This window comes from Salvelinus alpinus, chromosome 10, assembly GCF_045679555.1.
Source record: "Salvelinus alpinus chromosome 10, SLU_Salpinus.1, whole genome shotgun sequence".
NCBI classification, from domain to species: Eukaryota; Metazoa; Chordata; class Actinopteri; order Salmoniformes; family Salmonidae; genus Salvelinus; species Salvelinus alpinus.
In genome coordinates this window covers 45,089,871-45,113,838 of record NC_092095.1, presented here as the reverse complement: position 1 = coordinate 45,113,838, position 23,968 = coordinate 45,089,871, and the positions used below count along the sequence as shown (strand labels likewise).

Genomic DNA, 23,968 nt, shown 5'->3' with positions numbered 1-23,968 from the left:
GTTGTTCTGGAATTGATTTGCACGTTTTGCACCAAAGTACGTTCATCTCTAGGAGACAGAATGCATCAGATGAACATGGTACCTTCAGGTGTTTGAAAATTCCTCCCAAGGATGAACCAGACTTGTGGAGGTCTACAATTTTTTCTCTGAGGTCTTGACTGATTTCTTTTGATTTTCCCATTATGTCAAGCAAAGAGGCACTGAGTTTGAAGGTAGGCCTTGAAGTACATCCACAGGTACACCTCCAATTGACTCAAATTATGTCAATTAGCCTATCAGAAGCTTCTAAAGCCATGACATCATTTTCTGGAATTTTCCAAGCTGTTTAAAGGCGCAGTCAACTTAGTGTATGTAAACTTCTGACCCACTGGAATTGTGATACAGTGAAATAATCTGTCTCTAAACAACTGTTGGAAAAATTACTTGTGTCATGCAAAAAGTAGATGTCCTAACCGACTTGCCAAAACTACAGTTTGTTTACAAGAAATTTGTGGAGTGGTTGAAAAACGAGTTTTAATGACTCCAACCTAAGTGTCTACATACATTTAGGTTGGAGTCGTTAAAATATATATACAGTTGAAGTCGGAAGTTTACATACACTTAAGTTGGAGTCATTAAAACTCATTTTTCAACCACGCCACAAATTCCTTGTCAACAAACTATAGTTTTGGCAAGTCGGTTAGGACATCTACTTTATTACAGATTATTTCACTTATAATTCACTATATCACAATTCCAGTGGGTCAGAAGTTTACATACACTAAGTTTACTGTGCCTTTAAACAGCTTGGAAAATTCCAGAAAATTATGTCATGGCTTTAGAAGCTACTGATAGGCTAACTGACAAAGTCTGGTTCATCCTTGTGGGACAATTTCCAAATGCCTGAAGGTACCACGTTCATCTGTACAAACAATAGTACTGTCACGCTCTGGCCATAGAGAGGCTTTTATTCTCTATTTTGGTTATGCCAGGGTGTGACTAGGGTGGGCATTCTAGTTTCTTTATTTCTATGTTTTCTATTTCTTTGTGTTTGGCCGGGTGTGGTTTTCAATCAGAGGCAGCTGTCTATCGTTGTCTCTGATTGAGAACCATACTTAGGTAGCCCTTTCTCCCACCTGTCTTTGTGGGAAGTTGAATTTTGTTTAGGGCACATAGCCTTTAGCTTCACGGTTTGTTTTTGTAGTGTTTGTTGTTTTGTTCGGCATCTTTTTCCAAATAAAGAGAAAATGTACGCTCACTACGCTGCATCTTGGTCCTCTCCTTTCAACAGCCGTGACAAGTACGCACGTATAAACACCATGGGACGACGCAGCCGTCATACCACTCAGGAAGGAGATGCATTCTGTCTCCTAGAGATGAACGTACATTGGTGCAATCAATCCCAGAAAACAGCAAAGTACTTTGTGAAGATGCTGGAGGAAACGGGTACAAAACTATCTATATCCACAGTAAAACAAGTCCTATATCAACATAACCTGAAAGCCCGCTCAGCAAGGAAGAAGCCACGGCCCCAAAACCGCCATAAAAAAGCCAGACTAGGGTTTGCAACTGCACATGGGGACAAAGATCGTACATTTTGAAGAAATGTCCTCTGGTCTGATGAAACAAAAATAGAACTGTTTGGCCATAATGACCATCGTTATGTTTGGAGGAAAAAGAGGATTCTTGCAAGCCGAAGAACACCATCCCAACCGTGAAGAACAGGGGTGGTACCATCATGTTGAGGGGGTGCTTTGCTGCAGGAGGGGTATGGTGCACTTCACAAAATAGAGAGCATCATGAGGCAAGGAAATTATGTGGATATATTGAAGCAACATCTGAAGACGTCAGTCAGGAAGTTAAAGCTTGGTCGCAAATGGGTCTTCCAAATGGACAATGACCCCAAGCATACTTCCAAACTTGTGGCAAAATGGCTTAAGGCCAACGTAGTTAAGGTATTGGAGTGGCCATCACAAAGCCCTGACCTCTATCCTATAGACAATTTGTGAGCAAAACTGAAAAAGTGTGTGCGAGCAAGGAGGCCTACAAACCTGACTCAGTTTCACAAGCCCTGTCAGGAGGAATGGGCCAAAATTCACCCAACTTATTGTGGGAAGCTTGTGGAAAGCTACCCGAAACGTTTGACGCAATTCTACCAAATACTAATTGAGTGTATGCAAACTTCTGACCCACTGGGAATGTGACGAAAGAAATAAAAGCTGAAATAAATCATTCTCTCTACTATTATTCTGACATTTCACATTCTTAAAATAAAGTGGTGATCCTAACTGACCTAATACACGGAATTTTTACTTGGAAAAAAACTGGGTTTAAATGGCTAAGGTGTATGTAAACTTCCAACTTCAACTGTGTATATATATACAGTTGAAGTTGGAAGTTTACATTCTCCTTAGCCAAGTTATATTCTTCAAGAATATAATTTATAAATGCCTTATGAGCTTAGTTCAACTGTCACACTCCATGAGAACCCAAAATATAAGCTTCTCCAATGCTTGTAAACATTGTAAATGTAAACAAACACACTATAGCCTCATAAAATGGTTAAAACAATCATTTTGATATCATATATGGTCGGTCCTTGCATCCATAGCTCTGTCTATTAATCTGAGAGTGGTTACATTTCTGCAGGCCCATCCCTCAGCTTTTGACCAAAACAGGGGTGGGGTGTCGATTTTGTTATTGTTTCATCTGTGGATTTGCCCTTTAAACAGCTGCATATTATCAAGATATCAAAGTGTCACCAACAAAAGTTAAACAATAGGCCTATAGCAAATGCAGCATATGGCATTCATTTTTGACATGTAAATAGCATTTTTCAGTAATGCTCAAAGCATGCCATTCCATGAGCGCAGCATTTATTTTTCAACTTGAATCAATGAGCCCAATCAGTCCTCGATGACATCAAAATCATAAACAATAGAGTTGGGCTGGCTAATAAGTCCTTAGTTTTGGGGTCATGGTCAGGTAAAACAATTTAGCTAATATATACTATATTTCCAAGTCCTATTCTTGAAGATCAGGGGGTATAACATTTATTGGAATGACTGGAATTCTGATAGACTTTGGTTTTTAAATTAGAGATATCGTTTAATCGTATTGTTATATGTAGTAGAAAGCGATGGGTTAGAAGAAACCTACATCACCAACTCATAAAGTAAAATGTAAAATCCATATTTGGCCAGTTATGTAAACTTTAACATTGATTTATTCTGCAATAGATGTCGTTCAATTGGTAACATACATTTTTGTCTTCTTCTAATGCCTCTTAAGGGGAAAGTAATCTAAAAGTAACAGAATGTAATCAGATTACGTTACTGAGTTTGGATAATACAAAAGTTAGGTAACTGATTACAATTTTAGACAGGTAAATGTAATGGATTATTTTTAGAAAGTGGGGGGGGGCAGAGGGATCACTCACTCACTTGTGGTGAGGGAAGGACGGCTCATAGTAATGGCTGATACCATTCCATTAATTCCGTGCCAGCCATTACTAGGAGCCTATTCACCAATGTAAAGTGCCACCAGCCCCCACTTAAACACACAGACATACCCACAAGTGCCATGCTCTACCAACTGAGCCACACAGGACCACAAGTATCTATGTCCAGATGTTTCCATCCAACTGAAGTGTGACCTCTCTGTGAACCTGACCTTGTGACAGTAGTCATTTGTCCAATCGAACGCACTACATCAGGCACACTATATTGTGACACATAGCGACTCTAGCCTGGTCCCAGATCTGTTTGCGCTATCTTGTCAACTCCTATTCTCATTTTCACACCAAACATTGACGATAGGAGTTGGCAAGCCAGCACAAACCGATATAGGACCAGGCTAACATAGTGACTCGATGGCAAAAGCATGTAGTTAAAGAGAGAAACAACACACAAATCACCCGATTCCCAAGAGTTGAAAAACTACAAACCTCAGATTTCCCACTTCCTGGTTGGATTTTTCTCAGGTTTTCGCCTGCCATATGAGTTCTGTTATACTCACAGACATCATTCAAACAGTAGAAACTTCAGAGTGTTTTCTATCCAAATCTACTCATACTATGCATATATTAGCAACTGGGACTGAGTATCAGGCAGTTTACTCTAGGCACGCTTTTCATCCAAACGGGAAAATGCTGCCCCCTAGCCCAAAACAGGTTAAAGAGAGAAACAACACACAAATCACCCGATTCCCTATTTAGTGCACTACTTTTGAGGGCCCTGAATGTGCTTCTAAATCTGCATTGCTTGTTGTTTGGGGTTTTAGGCTGGGCTTCTGTATATTACTTTGTGACATTGGCTGATGTAAAACGGGCTTTATAAATACATTTTGATTGATTGATTGATTTGGGGAATAGGGTGCCATTTGGGATGCAGGCATGATTGTTGGATTTGGAATAACTGAAGCTCTGTAATATGTTACCGTTATTGGACAGTGGGCTCCAAAATTACAGGCACCCCTGACTGGCAATGCACAAACAACACTTTAAAAAATATAAACGATATAATTATAGAGATAAACTCAAAATACCAACATGTGAGAAATACTGTACTTTATTAATGTTTCAGTGGAACCAACCAACCAAAATCATACAATTATTTAATACAAAATAAATTTCACCAAAATCAAGGTTTCATGATTATTGGCACTCCTCATTTTGTACTTAGTTTAACCACCTCTGGCAAGGATAACAGCATGGAGTCTTTTCCTGTAATGTTTGACCAGGTTAAGGAACACATTTGGAGGGATTTTGGACCATTCCTCTATGCGGATCCTTTCAAGATCCTTCACATTCTTGGGTTTGCACTTATCAACTGCCCTCTTCAACTCAGCCCACAGGTTTTCGATTGGATTGAAGTCTGGCGACTGAGATGGTCATGCCAGAACATTGACTTTGTTGTCACAGAACCATTTCTGTGTGGATCTTGAGGTATGTTTTGGGTCATTGTCTTGTTGGAAAGTCCACCTACGGCCAAGTCCCAGGCCTTTGGGCAGAGGCAACCAGATTGTCAGCACTTGGTGGAATTCATTATGCCATCAATCTTAACCAGTGCCCCTGGACCTCTGGAATTAAAACAGCCCCAAAACTTCACTGACCCACCACCATATTTCACCGTGGGTATGAGGTGCCTCTCCTTGTATGCATCTCTGTTTCGACGCCAAACATGCCGATGCTGTATCTGACCAAAACGTTCAATTTTGGTCTCATCTGACCAGAGCACCTTCTTCCAGTCATCATTTAAATGACGTTTGGCAAACTCCAAGCGCTTGCGCTTGCGTCTGTGTCTTCCTCCCTATCCTGGGGGCAAAATGCATTTGCATCTTCTACACGTGAGGTTTTCAACTGTTCATATCATTAGAATTGTTTATGAATTGCCCTGACAGTGCTCAGTGGTATATTCAATCGTTTGTGGATCTTATTGTAGCCATTACCAGATTTATGAAGGTCTACGACTATCTGTCTCTTTTGAACTGCCAGTTCTTTTGTTTTCTTCATGGTGTTGGATGACAAAGGGATATTGCATGCGTGTTACACCATTTTTAAACCCTAGTGAAACAGGAAGTAATGTAATGGCTCAATATTGTTCCTTAAGACTTATATAAACTTAAATGAGTGGAATTTAATTCCTGGTTTAATTTGCTCAATTTGTTCATTGTTCAGATGTTCATTGTGAAACCTTGATTTGGAGAACATTGATTTTTAATTAAATCAAAAAATGATTTTGGTGGGTTCCATTGAAACATTAACAAAGTACAGTATTTCTCACATGCTGCTATTTTTTGTTTATCTCTATAATGATATTGTTTATATTTTTTTAAGTATTGTTTGTGCATTGCCAGTCAGGTGTGCCAGTAATTTTGGAGCCCGCTGTATTACAAAGTTAATGACAACACACCCAACACTTTAAAACTGGATAAGTTCTGGGTACTCAAACATTTTTAGTAAAGCGACAACCTAAAAATAAGTTAAGAAACTTAAATAGCTGAAGTGAGCAGTACTACCTTCATGTGAGTAATACAAATGCAGGTTTTTTTGTAAGGTATATTATTAGTTGACCGCCCCCACTAAGCCACGCCTCCAATGATTTCCCAGTGTGCCTTGCCTTTTCGATTGAATTGTATAGTTACCACCCATGACTGTATTTGTTAGTGACTGAGAGATGGTTGTTGAATTCATCAATTTTCATTCCTGTGGCCTTCCCCAACTGAGTTCCTAAGTGAATATTATCATTATAATTTAACCATTACATATACCGAAAGGCGTTATACAGTGGCCTGAAACTCATAGTTTACAGGCCACATCAGGCCTGCAAGTAGGGTTGCAAAATTGCACAAACTTTCCCAAACATTTTTTCCAGTAATCTTCTAACCAGGATTTCTGGAAAACCTGGGAAATTTACTAGAATATTGAAACACTAATTGTAAGTGGCATTATGCTGGCTTGCAAAGTGATAATTCCTATTGGAATCTAGCCTGCATTAGGCTATCCAACAGTTGAGATTTGTATTCACCCGCAACCTGCATTCATAATGACTGCGAAGGTAAAGAACCATTTCAGTAATGGATGCAAAAATTCAATAATTGGATTAGTTTACAAAAAGTATTTTGTGTAGCATAACATTGAATCAATCAATCACTCAATGTACATGCCAAAACACAGATATTAAAAACAATTACATAAAATCAACATGCTGGGGAAAAAGTTAATTTGTTATTATTCTGTATCTTTAAAAAAAATGTTGGTGTGACTTCTCATTTAGTTTCGAGTCAGTGCCACATTAACATTTTAAGTAATAATGAATTTTCATTGACTTTGAGCACAACTTACTAGACGTATTTGAGTAAAACATGCTTTGGGGTTTACAGTGATGCCTTCAACATCCATCATCTGCCTGTCAAAACCAGGGATGGAGGGAGTACTGGAGGAGAGGATGAGACAGCATGAGATAGACAGAAAAAGAGGTTGAAAGTCAAAAGAAAAAAATAACAAATCAACTGAAAATACTGATAAGACAGAAAACAAATCTTTAGTAGTGATGGAGATATCCCTTGATAATTATCAAACAAATATGAGCATGTAGGCCAATGTTTTTGTTTTGTTATCTCATCATTATCAAACCACAATAAGCTCCACATGGATGAAAGCATCCTGCCAAAAGTATCCTGCCAAAATCGTCGAAAAATTGTGTGGTTATTACTGCATCCTCATCACAGTGATTCCTGGCCTATTGGTGGGAGGCTGGGAGCTGTCTTTCAGCACCACACACACACACTATTATCATGACTCATGTGTCGGGTTTACAAACACCTGTGTTCATAGAGCACTTCAGGTGGTGCCCCATTCCCCCCACCCCCAATCCTAGCCTTAACCATTAGTGGGAGAAATGCAAAATTGACCGAAGATCAGTGTCTAGGAGCAACTCTACCCCACACCGTGTTTGTTTGTTTGTTTGTTTTCACTGACTGATTTATGAATACTGACCATTCGCTGCCATTCGCTTGGAGCGTCGGCTTTCTATAGATTGATTTCAGAACCATGGACAGCTCTCATCCGCGTCCATAGTGGCAGATTTTAAAGAATTAAATAGAAAATATACAAAAATTCTATACTGAACCTATAAAAGCACAGGAAATCTGACACCAAAATCCCTGAATGCAGAAAAAACGATATTTTCCAGGCAGACTACTCGTGAATGTTGCATACGATTACCGAATAGAGATGGCAAGGGCACACTGGAACATAGGCCTCTTTTTTAATGGCTCTTGACCAAACCAGTCGGTGAAGTATAAAACAAAACTACACGGTCGGAGCTTCCTCCAGGCCACATTGTCATATTTGAGGTATAAATTATGTGATAAAAAGAGAGCAGCTGTCGTAATTATGTGTCAACGCCATTGTCGAGTTTACGACTGAAAAAATACTGCCCTAGGCTACAGCAGGCGAATAACGAGCAAACAGTGCCAAATGCGACGGGGGGAAGGCCAGTCCAGCGGATTAGGCATGGAAACCACCGGTGCCCTAATAATGTTATTGAAATGTACTCAATGTGGAGTGGAGTGGCCATGGCGGAACACCTGGCACCGAGTGGCCGCTACACCGCATGCGCACCACAATACTGAAAAAAGACCACCACCTGCATGCGGTGCGGGGTGATGCATGAATAGGAAAATAGTACCAGCTACTGTAGTCTTTGCCATATACTAGCCTAGCACTAAAAGAAAATATCATAATTTACAGAAAGAATTAACATGTAAAGCTGGGGGATATTTGCTTGGAAATAATAGCCTACTTCTGGTGATATTGTGAAGCCCGTGGAAGGAAAGTTATGACACCGCAAGGCCTGGCCCTTTCTCCATTCCACAACCGATTTAAAACTCCTCAATTGGGGGAAAAGCAACCAAAGACACACACATGCAAGACCTTAGAGTACAAGGCCATATGCTTCTCATCCTGCTTGAACCTTCTGATAAGAGAGCAGAGGATCTCCTTGAATCTGCCATCAGTTACCATGACGATTGACGACTGTATGGGACCAAATCTATTTAGCCAAAATCAACAGATTGGGGGATGATCCCCGTCAGCCTACCTTGCATTCATCCATGCATGTTCTCACTGAATATGCATCCGTTTCATATTTCTGAGTCATAAGCTCAAATTCCTCATATTTCTCCAGGGCGTGTTGGTCGTAGCGCTGGTACGCCTGGACGCACAGGCTGCACCTCGCCACATCGCCATCAATAAGCACGTCAAGACTGCAGTTCAAATTGTCCGGACTCGTAGACCCATAAAACAAATCCAAAAGAGAATAGGAATTACAAAAGGAAAGGTACAAATCACTTATATTTACTGTCCGGGTCCGTTCTTTTTCCAAAAGGTCCTTGCACAAATGATCGGCGTCATCAAAAGTAAAGCAGTTTTTAGATAAACTATCGTGGTGGCAAGTTTCAAGTCGCCACAAAGGTTTGGTAGAATTCCCTATAAAAATAGCATATTCGTTTTCTCTGAGGCTGCTGTGTGCTAAATGGAGGCTGGATGATGGGATGGGGTTTGCAGAAGGGTAAACTCCCATGTCCGTCAATGCAAACTTATCACGGGTCCTTGTCAATTTCGCCTCGGCGCAGAACCATAAGTGATCAGAGAGCAGAATGGTTAGAAACAAGAGTGAAGCCAAGGACAGTCGCCATCTCTGGGCCCTCTCTGAGTCGGTGAATGGTTTTTCGTTCTCGCGGGGTTCTAGCCAGATTTTGAAGCCGTCTTCTTGCTGCAGACACGTCCAAGCACCCCAGGTCATATTTTGGAAACGCGCTTCTTCACCGGCCGACTCCACCGTGGGGGTTTCTCTGCCGCAACATTCATTGACTTGGGGTCTAATTTGGGTTTTTCACCTCTTAAATGTTGGGTCGTAGGTAGTGCTGCTGGTTTACCACCGCGATTATCTGTAATTCACATTCAATTAATGTGTTTGAGGAGATTAAGCTGTGATTTAATGGGGCCGCGTTCTCCATGGCTCTCCGATGAAGATGCTAGTTTTCTGTAGCAACATGTCTCGCTTCCCCCTCCTCTCCTCTAGCCTGCGCTCAGCACTGGTCCTTTGCGTAGACCCGTTTTACGGCAACCTGCATTTACGTTCGACTTGAATCCGCCGGTCGTGGCTCTCAGATGAGGGCTGGGTTCTATGTCAGCCCAGTGATTTTCGCTTCCGTGTCTGCTAGGCGGCAAAATGCCTGAGAAGTTGTATTTTGATGTCCACTGTCATCTTGGTCCTGGGTTAGTTGCCACCATCATGTTCTTATTGGAACACTTTTTTTGTATCATGCGCGACATCTTTAGAGCTGCGACCGTTCCATTCTGACGCACCTGGAGGCTGTGTTTTCAGAAGGTGCAGCATCAGTTGCCATCCAGCTACTCTGAAAGCTAAAACAGATTCTAGGAAATAGTGTGGACTCGAGAGACAGGAGAGTCTGCTCAACAAGTAGCCTAACGGATGACAAAATTGAATATGAAATATTTAGCATCAGTCACAAAACGCAGCCATAGCGTTCGAGTGATAGCTGTCGATGATCCTGAAACCCGGGAATGATTTCATTTCTGTTAGGGTTCCCCCACTAGTGGAATTGAATACAACAACAAAAAATACACTTAGTCTGATCTGACCCATAGGGGTTGATGTGTGTTCTGTATGTATAGCATGCATGCATTATTTTAGAATTATTACTGAATTATGGCCATGTGAATACTTCCATCAAGGTCAAAAGAAATTAAAATACACACACTCCTTTCATTTGTATGTCTGACATGTTCATCAGGTGCATGTCATTATACAATCATTATAACATTTATATAACAACAATATAACATTTAATCATGGCACAATCAATCATTCAGGGTGACACAGGTTCAGGATTGTATCCAAGGCCACCGATCATGTATTGTGTGGTTTGTTTGGCTGTGGACCTTGTTTTTTGTTTGTTTCTCTTTTATCCCACAGGCTTATTTTGCAACAGTCCTTCAAAGACAAAGCAAATAGTATAGCCTATACACTGCAATAAAAGCAAAGATACATTTGAAACACACCATTTAAAAACCAAACAAAAGTTTTTCTTTCTCATTTAAACAGTTACATAACTAACGATCCTAGAGGGTAGTGGGGTCTGCACAACGCATCACCGGGGTCAAACTACCTGCCCTCCAGGACACCTACACCACCCGATGTCACAGGAAGGCCATAAAGATCATCAAGGACAACAACCACCCGAGCCACTGCCTGTTCACCCCGCTATCATCCAGAAGGCGAGGTCAGTACAGGTGCATCAAAGGAGGGACCGAGAGACTGAAAAACAGCTTCTATCTCAAGGCCATCAGACTGTTAAACAGCCACCACTAACATTTAGTGGCTGCTGCCAACATACTGACTCAACTCCAGCCACTTTAATAATGGGAATTGATGGAAATGTATGTAAAAATGTATCACTAGCCAATTCAAACAATGCCACTTAATATAATGTTTACATACCCTACATTACTCATCTCATATGTATATGTATATACTGTACTCTATATCATCTACTGCATCTTGCCATCTTTATGTAATACATGCATCACTAGCCACTTTAAACTATGCCACTTTATGTTTATATACCCTACATTACTCATCTCATATGTATATACTGTACTCTATACCATCTACTGCATCTTGCCTATGCCGTTCTGTACCATCACTCATTCATATATCTTTATGTACATATTCTTTATCCCTTTACACTTGTGTGTATAAGGTAGTAGTTGTGGAATTGTTAGGTTAGATTACTCGTTGGTTATTACTGCATTGTCGGAACTAGAAGCACAAGCATTTCGCTACACTTGCATTAACATCTGCTAACCATGTGTATGTGACAAATAAAATTTGATTTGATTTGATCCGGAGTGGTATAGATTGCATAAAACAGGTGAATAGCTAGATGAGCTTTGGTAAAGATTCCTGGCAACAAATCTTGAACTCATTTCAGTTTCTCTTCCTTCTCTCCTGTAGAATACTTGTTAGTTCCTTCTCTATTCTCCATACAAATGTCTTTACTACTCCTTCACGGATCCTTTGTAAATACCCAGTTGAACCAAAGTAAAGCATGAGAGAAGGTCAGTGGAAAGAAACAACCCATCATGCATTTGGAATTATTCTGCATCACTTTGTGTCCTTGCCATTGATGACTGCAATCTATAGGCAATTGGCCACAGACGAGAAACTGAACTGAGGTCAGGGGTCATATTTATAAAGCTTCTCAAAGTGGGAGTGCTGATCTAGGATCAGGTCCCCCTTGTCCATGTGATCTTTTTCATTATGATCAAAAGTTAAAACTGAAGCTACATCAGCATTCTTACTATGAGATGCTTTAAGAATATGGGCCCAGTTGTCTGAGAGCTAGCTGGTCTGAGAGCTGTGCTATATACAGTAGAGTGTAGTGTAGGTGATGCAGACAGATACGTTGATCAGAGGTTTGCTGTAGAGAAAAAAAAAAGTTTCTGTCTGTCTGTCTTATTGAATTTCCTTCTTTATAAATCTCTCTCTCTCACACACACACACACACACACACACACACACACACACACACACACACACACACACACACACACACACGCACACAAAGACATCTATGCAGCAGAAAGTTATATAAACACTCAGAAACCCAAATACACCACAGAAACACAATCAAACACTAATGTATACGCACATACTGTATATACACAAATCCAATGACCACATGCATACACACATACAGTATGCATGCAAAGACAATGACACGCAAACATACTTGACATGGCGGGTTAACAGGAGGGACGGATTGAAGATTTTCAGGATTTACACAGAATTGGTTATGCAAATACAGATGCATTCCAGGAAACAATTATTGATAATAGAGCAGGCACACACACACACACACACACACACACACACACACACACACACACACACACACACACACACACACACACACACACACACACACACACACACACACACACACACACACACACACACACACATACACCATATGGAGTAGAAAGGCAGGCTACTACTTCATTGCTTATGAGAAACACCTGCTATTGGTAGTTTGTTGTGTGGTGTCTTTTTGATGTATCATATACTAATGTCTGATCATTTTTGCAATTTTGTCTTTTTTGTTGTTGATCTCATTAAAAACATCCTACATTCTTAAGTATCAGTTCTGAATCAAGTATGGGGTATAGTGGGGGGAAATGTTTTCTAATGATCAAGCTTTTGGTGGCGTTTCCCCCAACTATATTGCAGGCGATGCATTGCATCAACCAATGTTTGTGCTCCACGTCATTGACTGCACAATTAGGCATCAGATTGCTATATCATATGATGTGGTTAGCTGATATGTTAAAGTTGAATGGCGCAGAAGGAGATGGCTGCCGTTTTACGGGCTCTTAACCAATTGTGATATTGCGTGTGTTTTTTTGCGTTATTTGTAACTTATTTTATATATAATGTTTCTGTCACCGTCTCTTATGACCGAAAAGAGCTTCTGGATATCAGGACAGCGATTACTCACCTCGTACTAGAAGATTTTTTCTTTAATGAGTGGTACGCTGAGGATTTACTTCAGACACCTGGGAATGCCCTCATCCCCGTCGTTCGCATTAGAAAGAGATGGAGATATTGGGGACATAGGTAATGGGTGCCTTATAAGGATCTGATGGCGAGTGGGTAGTGTGCCTCTACCATCAGTCCTATTAGCTAACGTACAAACATTGGATAACAAAATAGACAAGCTACGATCACGAATATCCTACCAACGGCACATTAGAAAGTATATTATCTGAGGCCTCCCTCCTGGCGCAGTGGTCTAAGGCACTGCATTGCAATTGTGCCACTAGAGATCCTGGTTCGAGTCCAGGCTCTGTCGCAGCTGGCCGGGATCAGGAGACCCATGGGGCTGCGAATAATTGGCCTAGCGTCGTCCGGATTAGGAGAGGGTTTGGCAGGCAGGAATGTCCTTGTCTCATCGTGCTCTAGCGACTCCTGTGGCGGCCGGGCGCATGACACGGTCACCAGGTGTACGGTGTTTCCTCTGACACATTGGTGTGGCTGGCTTCCGGGTTAAGTAGGCATTGTGTCAAGAAGCAGTGCAGCTTGGTTGGGTCATGTTTCAGAAGACACATGGCTCTCGACCTTCGCCTCTCCCGAGTCTGTGCAGGAGTTGCAGTGATTAGACAAGACTGTAACTACCAATTAGATACAATGAAATTTGGGGAGAATGAAAATTGGGGAGAAAAAGGGGGAGAAGTAAAATAAATAAAAATGTAACATCTTAAATATTTTATGGCTGAACGATGACATAAACCACACTACCAAGAGAGTTTTCATCTATATTTTTCGTAGCTGTCTATTTACTACCACAAACCGATGCTAGCACTATGTCCGCACGGAGCTCCTAGTGGCCGGGGACTTTAATGCAGGGAAACTTAAATCCGTTTTAACTCATTTCTACCAGCACGTTAAATGTGCAAAAACTCTAGACCACCTTTACTCCACACACAGAGACACGTAAAAAGCTCTCCCTTCGCCCTCCATTTGGCAAAACTGACTATAATTATATCCTCCTGATTCCTGCTTACAAGCAACAGCAAGCAACAACTAAAGCAGGAAGCACCAGGGTCTCGGTATATAAAGAAGTGATCAAATGACACAGATGCTAAGCTACAGGACTGTTTTGCTAGCACAGACTGGAATATGTTCCGGGATTCTTCCGATGGCATTGAGGAGTACACCACATCAGTCACTGGCTTCATCAATGAATGCATCGATGATGTCATCCCACAGTGACCATACGTACATACCCCAACCAGAAGCCATGGATTACAGGCAACATCTGCACTGAGCTAAAAGGTAGAGCTGCCGCTTTCAGGGAGCGGGACTCAAACCCGGACGCTTATAAGAAATCCAGCTATGCTGAATCGTAGTACTACACCGGCTCCGACACTCGTCGGATGTGGCAGGGCTTGCAAACTATTACAGACTACAAAGGGAAGCACAGCAGCGAGCTGCCCAGTGACACGAGCCTACCAGACAAGCTAAATTACTTCTATGCTCGCTTCGAGGCAAGGAACACTGAAGCATGCATTAGAGCCAGTGGCGATTTTAGCATGTAAATCTTGGTGGGGACAAAAAACACTACAACAGTGACAAATGGTGCCCACAACCTGTTAGAGCCTACATAAAGCTGTCCCAACAGCAGAGTCCCGACAGCTTACTACTGCTACACCTGGCTTTCAGCGGAGCCTTGTCTGGCATTGAAACAGTTAATTCAGCCTCATTTACTGCCTTTTAAACTATGGCATAAGGGGACGACAAGTGGATAAGAGGCAATCCATACTATCGATTAAGACATTAATGAGCAAGTGAAGATGGACGTAGTCAATATAACTATTTGTTCAGCACTTTTTAAATGTACAGCGACAGAAGTCAGAACATGGGCCGTTCTTACAGTACTCCATGTACAAGTTAAAACCGTAGGATAAATAAATGGAGCAGATAAACAGACAATAAAAGGTCTTACAATATTTGATGATTACATTTCTCTAAAACAGGTTATGGGCTATTTGTGCACCACCAAGTTAGAACCATAGGCGAAAATAAGAGGTGAAAATAGACCAAATTATTATGGTGAGGCACATTGAACGCCATTTGGGTCTTTACGTGTCAAAAAAGATACACGTCATATAACACCAGTTGACACGTTAAATAAGCTTTTAAATTGAAATGTCAAATAACACAATTCTATCATAGAATGTGCAAGCCAAGCACCACCAATACTATCAGTAGCACTGTCAAAGCTGTACAAAATAGTAGCCAAACAGGCACACACCGGGTCACGAACGATGTGTTTACAATATTGCGTTGGTGAGGCACATAGGCTACTAACAGCTTACTACAAAATATACACTTAGTATTACTTTCTTAGCTACAGTATACATTTCTCCCTTGCATAATACATCATTTATGCAGCAGCATACAATTTTTTTTTTTGGACTCACCTTGTGAAGGTGGCGCAGCGGCCCTTTGTGGGCAAATTTTGTCATCCAACTTTGTCTAAAAGTCTGGCATTCTCTGGATTTATGGTGGAAACTCCACAGAGCCTCTCCATTGAATAGCAGGCTAACATTAGTGGTTTCTTTGCAACGCTTGCAGTTAGCCACTTATTTCTTCCAAACGACTCATTGTTAAATTTGCGATTTCCAACTTGTGTAATCTTTATGTACAATGGCCGATGAGCACAGATATGTTTTATCTATAATTTCTCTTCATTATTTACCTTCATATGACAAGGATTAAAAAGGATTTGCCAGTAGATTGTCAACTTGATGACAACTGATGACGACTGCTAGCTAAGACTTTGAAAGTAAGACATTGACATGATCACTCCAATCAAAGCTACTGTAGATATAGGGTGATTTGATGTCGTTCTATCTGTGGCCATTGACCTTGAGCCTTCTTGGATCGGCACTTCTAATATAACTCTATGGCAGAACCCAAGGGGCTAACATTTTTTAGCCCTAAGCTTAGAATTGGCGATGACGTACTGTCCCATAAGAAACAGAAAACTGAGCCAATCAGGCATAACGCTCTGTATTTTCTGCAGGCTAGCCCCACCACCACAGAAAGCACTAAGCTAGGCTGAAACATCTGCATTTGGAGCTGCCTTACTCAAGAAAACAAAAAAGAGACCATATTTGTTTGCGGCTTTGACCACTTTGGATGAGGAGGGGTAACTGAAAAAACAAGCAGAGTTTTTTGCTATGATAAACGTCCTGATGATGCATCCTCAAAGTAAACACCCCTGCTCTCCACTCTCCGTCACAGTCAATTTTAGGAGATGGGTGGAGATTGCGATGCCAGCCCAAAGTGGTGTGTGTGTGTACCTTTCTGCGTGTGTGAGTGTGTGCAATACCAACCCAAAGAGGTGTGTGTGTTTGTGCATGTACGTTCCTGTGTGTGTGTATGTGTGTGTGTGTATGTGTGTGTATGTGTGTGCATTTTCCCGGGTGTACGCTCCTGTATGCCTGTGTGTGTGTTTGTTTGTGTGTGTGAGTGCGTGACGTAAGGAATGCGGGAAATGGTCTTCAAACTGGGCCGTCTTCTAGTCACTCTGCCTCATTACATCCATATTTCTCCCTCGGCAGCACCGCTGGAACTCTGTAAATCTCCCCTTAGTTACGTCTAGAAAAGCCTACTGAGACAGCCACTGTGTCTCCCGACACCAAACGTCTATCTCCTCCCAATGGGCCATTGCTCATCTGTAATTTTTTTTGGGAAAAGACTTAATCCGACACCTTCCACCACATCAGCACGGGAAACACTTTGGCTTGGGAGATGCTGAAAACTGAGTGTTTGAGCTGGAATTACATCGTAACAATTTTTTTATGTTGAAAGTCTGCTCTAAACTCTTCTAAAAAATCTAATTAAAAGAGGTATAGCAAGGCCTGAGAAGTTGGATCTCCTTCCTCATATGAACTTCCTGTCAGAGTAACCTTTAACACAATTACTTTTTTTTACATTGTTTGCAAACTGATATGTGACGTGTATTAATACCAAATAACATTTATACCTAAAAATGTGGTGCTCAAAACAGGTGGGGCTCTGCCACTGATGAAAGTATCAGCTATTCCGGACGACTGTGTGATCACGCTCTCTGTAGCCGATGTGTTACGTTCGTTGATGGAAGGATCAGACCAATGTGCAGCGTGGTAGGCATACATCTTTCTTTTATTGATGACACCGAAAAAACAACATATACAAAACGAAACGCACAGTTCTGTAGGGCTGGAAAGCAATAGTACAAAAATAAGATCCCACAAACTAAGGTGGAAAAAAGGCTGCCTAAGCATGATCCCCAATCAGAGACAACGATAGACAGCTGCCTCTGATTGGGAACGATACCCGGCCAACAAAGAAATAGAAAACATAGATTGCCCACCCTAGTCACACCCTGACCTAACCAAATAGAGAATTAAAAGGATCTCTAAGGTCAAGGCGTGACATTACTACATTACTACACGTTACTACATGATTCCATATGTGTTATTTCATAGTTTTGATGTCTTCACTATTATTCTACAATGTAGAAAATAGAACAAATAAAGAAAAACCCTGGATTGAGTAGGTGTGTCCAAACTTTTGACTGGTACTGTAAGTATTCAGTACCCTTTGTTATGAGACTCGAAATTGAGCTCAGATGCATCCTCTTTCCATTGATCATCCTTGAGATGTTTCTACAACTTGATTAGAGTCCACCTGTGGTACATTCAATTGATTGTACATGATTTAGAAAGGCACACACCTGTCTATATAAGGTCCCACAGTTGCCAGTGCATGTCAGAGCAAAAACCAAGCCATAAGGTCGAAGGAATTGTCCGTAGAGCTCCGAAACAGGATTGTGTTGAGGCACAGATCTGGGGAAGTGTACCAAAACATTTCTGCAGCAATGAAGGTCCCCAAGAATACAGCGGCCTCCATCATTTTTTAATGGAAGAAGTCTTCCTAGAGCTGGCCATTCGGCCAAACTGAGCAATCAGGAGAGAAGGGCCTTGGTCAGGGAGGCGACCAAGAACGTGATGGTCACTCTGACAGAGCTCTCGAGTTCCTCCGTGGAGATGGGAGAACCTTCCAGAAGGATAACCATCTCTGCAGCACTGCCCCAATCAGGCCTTCATGGTATTGTGGCCAGACTAAAGCCATTCCTCAGTAAAAGGCATGACAGCACGCTTGGAGTTTGCCATAAGGCACCTAAAGACTCTCAGACCATGAGAAACAAGATTCTCTGGTCTGATGATACCAAGATTGAACTATTTGGCCTGAATGCCAAGCGTCACGTCTAGAGGATACCTGGCACCATCCCTACGGTGAAACATGGTGGTGGCAGCATCATGCTTTGGGGATGTTTTTCAGAGGCAGGGGCTGGGAGACTAGTCAGGATCGAGGCAAAAATGAACGGAGCAAAGTACAGAAATGAAAACCTGCTCCAGAGCGCTCAGGACCACAGACTGGGGCGAAGGTTCACCTTCCAACAGGACAACAACCCTAAGCACAAAGCTGTAATCACTTCCAAAGATGCTTCAACAAAGTACTGAGTAAAGGGTCTGAATACTTATGTAAATGTGCTATTTCACTTTTAGGGGGGGGGGCAACAAAATGTTAACCTGTTTTTGCTTTGTCATTATGGTGTATTGTGTGTAGATTGATGAGGGAAAAAACACAATTTAATCAATTTTAGAATAAGGCTGTAACGTAACAAAATGTGGAAAAAGTCAAGGGGTCTGAATACTTTCCGAAGGCACTGTATGTGGCACTTATTCAAATAAAATGTTCCAACTAGTTTACAGGTTGCTGTCAATGTGGACCCCAATAACTCTTAAGACTCAATTTAATTAAACCACACTGTTTACTTGGTTGAGATTTTTAAAAAGCCCAAAAACTCATGACCTGCATCTCAAATGGCACCTTATTCCCTATATAGTGCACTACTTTTGACCAGAGCCTTATGGGTCCTGGTCAAAAGTAGTACACTTTATATGGAATAGAGTGCCATTTGAGACAAATCCATACACTCAACAGGGACTGGTTGGGAAGGGAACAACAACAGACATTCAGTCCCACGGTACCTCTGTGACCTTTTCTCGAGAGGGAACATCTTTGCCGAGAGCCCCATGAGATCCTATTTTGGAGGACTCCCGTGGCTTGCCCATCTCTCTGACAAGACACATCGTTCCCCTCAAGAACCCCACACGGCTCACTGATTCTCTCTACTCAAAGCACGGCCAGGCAGTGCACTCTATCTCCTCTCACTCAGGCATGGCTACTGGAGGTGGATTGTAAGGTACAAACATGAAAAAAAACAGCACACCAGCAAAGACAGATGACCATTCTTGACTTTGTTCAAGGTCAATTGTCTGCCTTTACTAGTGTGCTGTTTTTCATGTTATGTACAGTACCATGTCTTCACTATTATTCTACAATGTAGAAAATAGTACAAATAAAGAAAAGCCCTTAAATGAGTAGGTGTGTCCAAACTTTTGACTGGTACTGTAGATCTATACTCGCATATCAAGAAGCTGATTAAACAGCATGATCATTACACAGGTGCACCTTGTGCTGGGGACAATAAAAGACAACTGCCGTTTTGTCACACATCACAATGCCACTGATGCCTCAAGTTTTGATGTAGCGTGCTATTGGCATGCTGACTAGAGACTTTGGCAGAACATCCAACCGGCCTCACAACCATAGACCACGTGTATGAAATCGTGTTGGCAAGCGGTTTGCTGATGTCAACTGTCAACGTTGTGAACAGAGTGCCCCATGGTGACGGTAGGGTTATGGTATGAGCAGGCATAAGCTACAGACAACAAACACAATTGCATTTTATCGATGGCAATTTGAATGCAGAGATATAGTGACGAGATCCTGAGGCCCATTGTCGTACCATTCATCCACCCCATCACCTCATGAGAAATCCATAGGTTAGGGCCTAATGAACGTATTTCAATTGACTGATTTCCTTATATGAACTGTAACTCAGTAAAATCGTCGAAATTGTTGCGTATAGATGTAATTTAATTACCAGCTCTGACGAATGCCTTGAGGCCGATAAGTAAAGCTTAATAAAGAGCAGTGATACTAGGAAGAGAAGTGTGCGGGTTTCTTCTTTTTTCTCTCAAATGAACAGATATAAAAATCACTTTTTCTTTCATTAAAGTCAGTTAATTTACTGAAGTTAACATCGTAACAACTGTTTTAATATTTAGATACCTGGACAATACATAAAGACCATCTTCTAATACCAATTCCCATATTTATTCAAAATATTTATTTTAGTTCCAAAACATGAGAATTGAAAATATAGTTTTTTAAGTTATACAGTATAATATAATTTGCATTAAATGTAACAAATAGTTTAGGGGTCCCGTGTGGTCCCGTGTGGCTCAGTTGGTAGAGCATGGCGCTTGCAAGGCCAGGGTTGTGGGTTCATTCCCCACGGGGGGACCAGGATGAATATGTATGAACTTTCCAATTTGTAAGTCGCTCTGGATAAGAGCGTCTGCTAAATGACGTAAATGTAGACAGGGTTTTCCAAACTCGGTCCTCGGGACCCCAAGGGTTGCAGTTTTGGTTTTTGCCCTAGCACTACACAGCTGATTGTAATAATCAACTAATCATCAAGCTTTGATCATTTGAATCAGCTGTGTAGTGTTAGGGCAAAAACCAAAACGTTTAACCCTTGGTGTCTCGCTGTCAGTTTGGGAAACGATGGGAAAGACAGTCTTCAAATATCTTAACACAATAGTCTGCATTGGTAAGGACATTAAAATAGCTTACCTCAATTACAGGAGATACACCATTAGATATAGGCCTCCTTTATCCATATTCAAATGTGTAGAAAAACACTGCATAACGCTACCTTCTGATTAATAAAACCCTTTAAAACAATCATTTATTTACACTCTAAAATGGATTAAAACAAAATACTACAATCCCAGAGATATGTCAATCATAATGTGCTGAGTGTCCAGCATTAGATAACTTAATGGATTGGCTTTAACCATCACACTAGGTAGTCATTGTCATTCCGCAAAAACCCTGCTTTGGTACTCTGTTACCCATGACTCTCTAACAATCTTAAATATTTTGGTAAATAGTCGTCTGAGGGTTCTTAAAGCCAACACTCTTGTTTCATCCATCACTATGACATGAGAGACCCCGAGCTTCTCCACTACTGTCCCTCCGTGGAAGTTGAATTCCAGAGCCCATGTGTCCAGACAGGTGCTTTTAGGGTCTCCTATGTCTGCGTACCTGTCCTGGTAGACCCTGAAAGGTCTGAACATGCTAGTGGGGAGGTCGTCCCAGCTATAGCGTTTCTCCACCTTAGCGATGCACTGTGCTGTCAAAATGTCCACACTACAAATCCGACCAAAGACTTCCCTCAGCTGCTGCTCGTCCGTGTCCACGAAGTAGCTGTCTCCGTAGCAATCGTATTCCTTGGCAAAGTGCTCCTTGGTGGAGGGCGACATGTGTATCATGTGACACAGTTTCCATGGCACCACCTGCTTCCTGTGTAGGCACTCCAGCAGCCAGGCAGCCCACACCACGTCGTGCTGGTCTGAAGAGATCAGGTTCTTCACATGTATGTTCTCCACAGCGGCGATCACACAGTAGGTGTCCAGTCCCTGGTTCTGGACCACAATACCGCTACATCGGGCCACTGCTTTCTCTAGCTCCGCCTTGGGGTGCGCCTCGTTGCAGTCCATAACACAGAACTCCACGTCCTCGAACATGTTTCTCTCCTTGGTGACGCCAGATAGGTCCTGGGACTTGAAGTGGTCGATTACGCCAACAGACTTCTTGGGCTTGGCTGCTGCCGGCGCCTTTCGCTTCTTCTTTTCGGACTCGTCATTGTCATTGATGCGGAGGTGGCGCGAGAACAACTTCCCAGGCGGCTTGTTGTGAAACTTATCGAGCTCAGCTAGGGTCATGAACTGGTGCCACTCTTTGTCCTCCCGGATCTTCTCGATTCTGGAGAAGCGTAGCGTGCAGTTGGTTTTGTACATGTCACTATTGACTATTTCTGCTGCCTTTACCTGGATGATGACTGAGTTACACGGGTCAATATAGACTTCCGGTCTCTACCTCCCACACAGGAAAGAGGCCGGAGGGTCGTTCTTCCGGTAGACATTCCAGTGCTTGGCCAGCTTCAGCCCCAAGTCGTGGAGCTCCTTCATGGTGTAGCCAGAGCCGATGCGACAGAGCTTGTGGAAGACGGAGGGTTTCTCTCCAGGCGTCAGAGCTTCGGCCACCGTGACAAGGAAATGAGACATCATGCCACCTCACCTTCCTTTTCCCCAGTAGCCTCCGACAATCAACAGGTCGGGCTCATCCATCAAGCCATCAACGTACTCCGGCTTGAGCCAGCCCTCACCTCGCTTATCGGGCTTGTAGATGGATGAGGGATCTTTTACCATGATGCCCTCCTCCCTGTTGTCAATGACTTCGTTGAGGGGAGTTCACCACCTCTTGGATGGTTTTGGCCTCCGTTTTCGGCACCACGTGTATAGTGAATACAGTCTGAAGGTTGTCGTGGCGCTCCTTCAACATCTCATTGCCAAACTTGTGGTCGTTCACAAGAAGTACATCGAAAACGCAAGAGCGTTTCGCAATGCACCAAATTGCTGGGTGTACTCAAGGAGTTCCGCGTGAAGTACTTGTAGACGTCGCCATCGTTGTGCAGCTGGATGTGCTCTCCATCCAGCTTGCTCTTTATGAAGAAGGTGCTGTTGCCCATCTGCTTCTCCACCTGGTGCATGTTGGCCACGGCGGCCAGCATAGGTTTGAAGGCAGAGAACAGGCCAATGGACACTTCGCTGAGGGACAGAGGGGTCGTGGAGCTGCCGGCAAACCTTGTTTAGGTCTGTGGTGACGTTGTAGAGCTCGGCCGCATCTGAGTGGAACACCTGGAGCACGGTCTCTTTGCTGACCCCCAGCTTCATGTCCTTCCGGATCATGCGGATAAGCCATTTCTAATCCAGTGCCGTGCTCTTTGTTATAAGGTGCAGCAGGCTCTTCTTCACCAAGTCCTTCTGCTTACCGGTGTTGTTGATGGCCACCGAGTCCAGAAAGTCATTGACTTCTCTGATGGTGAGGTTGCCCTGGCTTGTGCAGCCTTTCTTCAACACAAAGTAGGCCATAAGGGCAAAGTCTCCCGCCTCCCCCTGAGATGTGTTGGGGGTGCGGTAATTCAACAGTTTGTTGGCCTCCGGTCCGTTCTTGGGGAGACCCAAGACGTCTATGTAGAGCTTGGCTGACATGCTCTCTTTAATGCCATAGACCATACGCTCCCTTTCGAACGGGGGCACTATGAGACGCATGGCCGGGTAAAAAGAGTCTGTGGTGGTAGGGTTGTCTTTGTGGAGAGCCGCATGGAACCTACTCCAGGAGTCCATGAAGTCACGGAGAAACTATGATTTGTCTGGTCGGCGTTTGGTCTTCTATATTTTTTCAAGCATGGTGCACAGGTGAAGAAATGGAACTTGAGCAGCGACAGAGCTCTGGGGAGCAGCAGCTTCGCTTTTTGAGGTTCCCTCCATTGTGAAAGCTAAAAAAAAAAAAAAGAAGAACAAACATTAATGACCCTCAGATTCTAAGGGTGGCTCTTAGTTTTCATCCAGGTATGTATGTAATTGTTTTATTGATTGAAAAATATGATACTGTACTTTAGTAGTGTTCTACAGTGCCTACTTCATTTACAATGTATAGTGCTGGAGCCTGTACGTTATATGCAGCACAGTACATGCAGTATAACAACATTTCCCAAATTTCTCAGTTTCGTAGCTCATAACTACTCAATAAACAAAACATAACTTGAGAAGTATGTGTTTTAAAAAGCCGTATGACCTAATTCA

General features: G+C 42.4%; 1 protein-coding gene and 1 pseudogene across 1 annotated transcript in view; both read right to left on the bottom strand.

Moving 5' to 3' along the window:
• The window catches only part of LOC139532088 (NALCN channel auxiliary factor 1-like), an 81,239-nt gene extending 71,708 nt beyond the window's left edge, over positions 1–9,531 (bottom strand). Inside the window, exon 1 of the mRNA XM_071329223.1 lies at positions 8,583–9,531. Coding sequence (XP_071185324.1) covers positions 8,583–9,287 — 705 coding nt within the window. The 5' untranslated portion in view covers positions 9,288–9,531. The remainder of the gene's footprint in view (positions 1–8,582) is intronic.
• Positions 9,532–21,117: 11,586 nt separating this feature from the next.
• On the bottom strand, positions 21,118–23,524 carry LOC139531363 (DNA ligase 4-like; annotated as a pseudogene).
• Between the last annotated feature and the right edge of the window lie 444 nt (positions 23,525–23,968).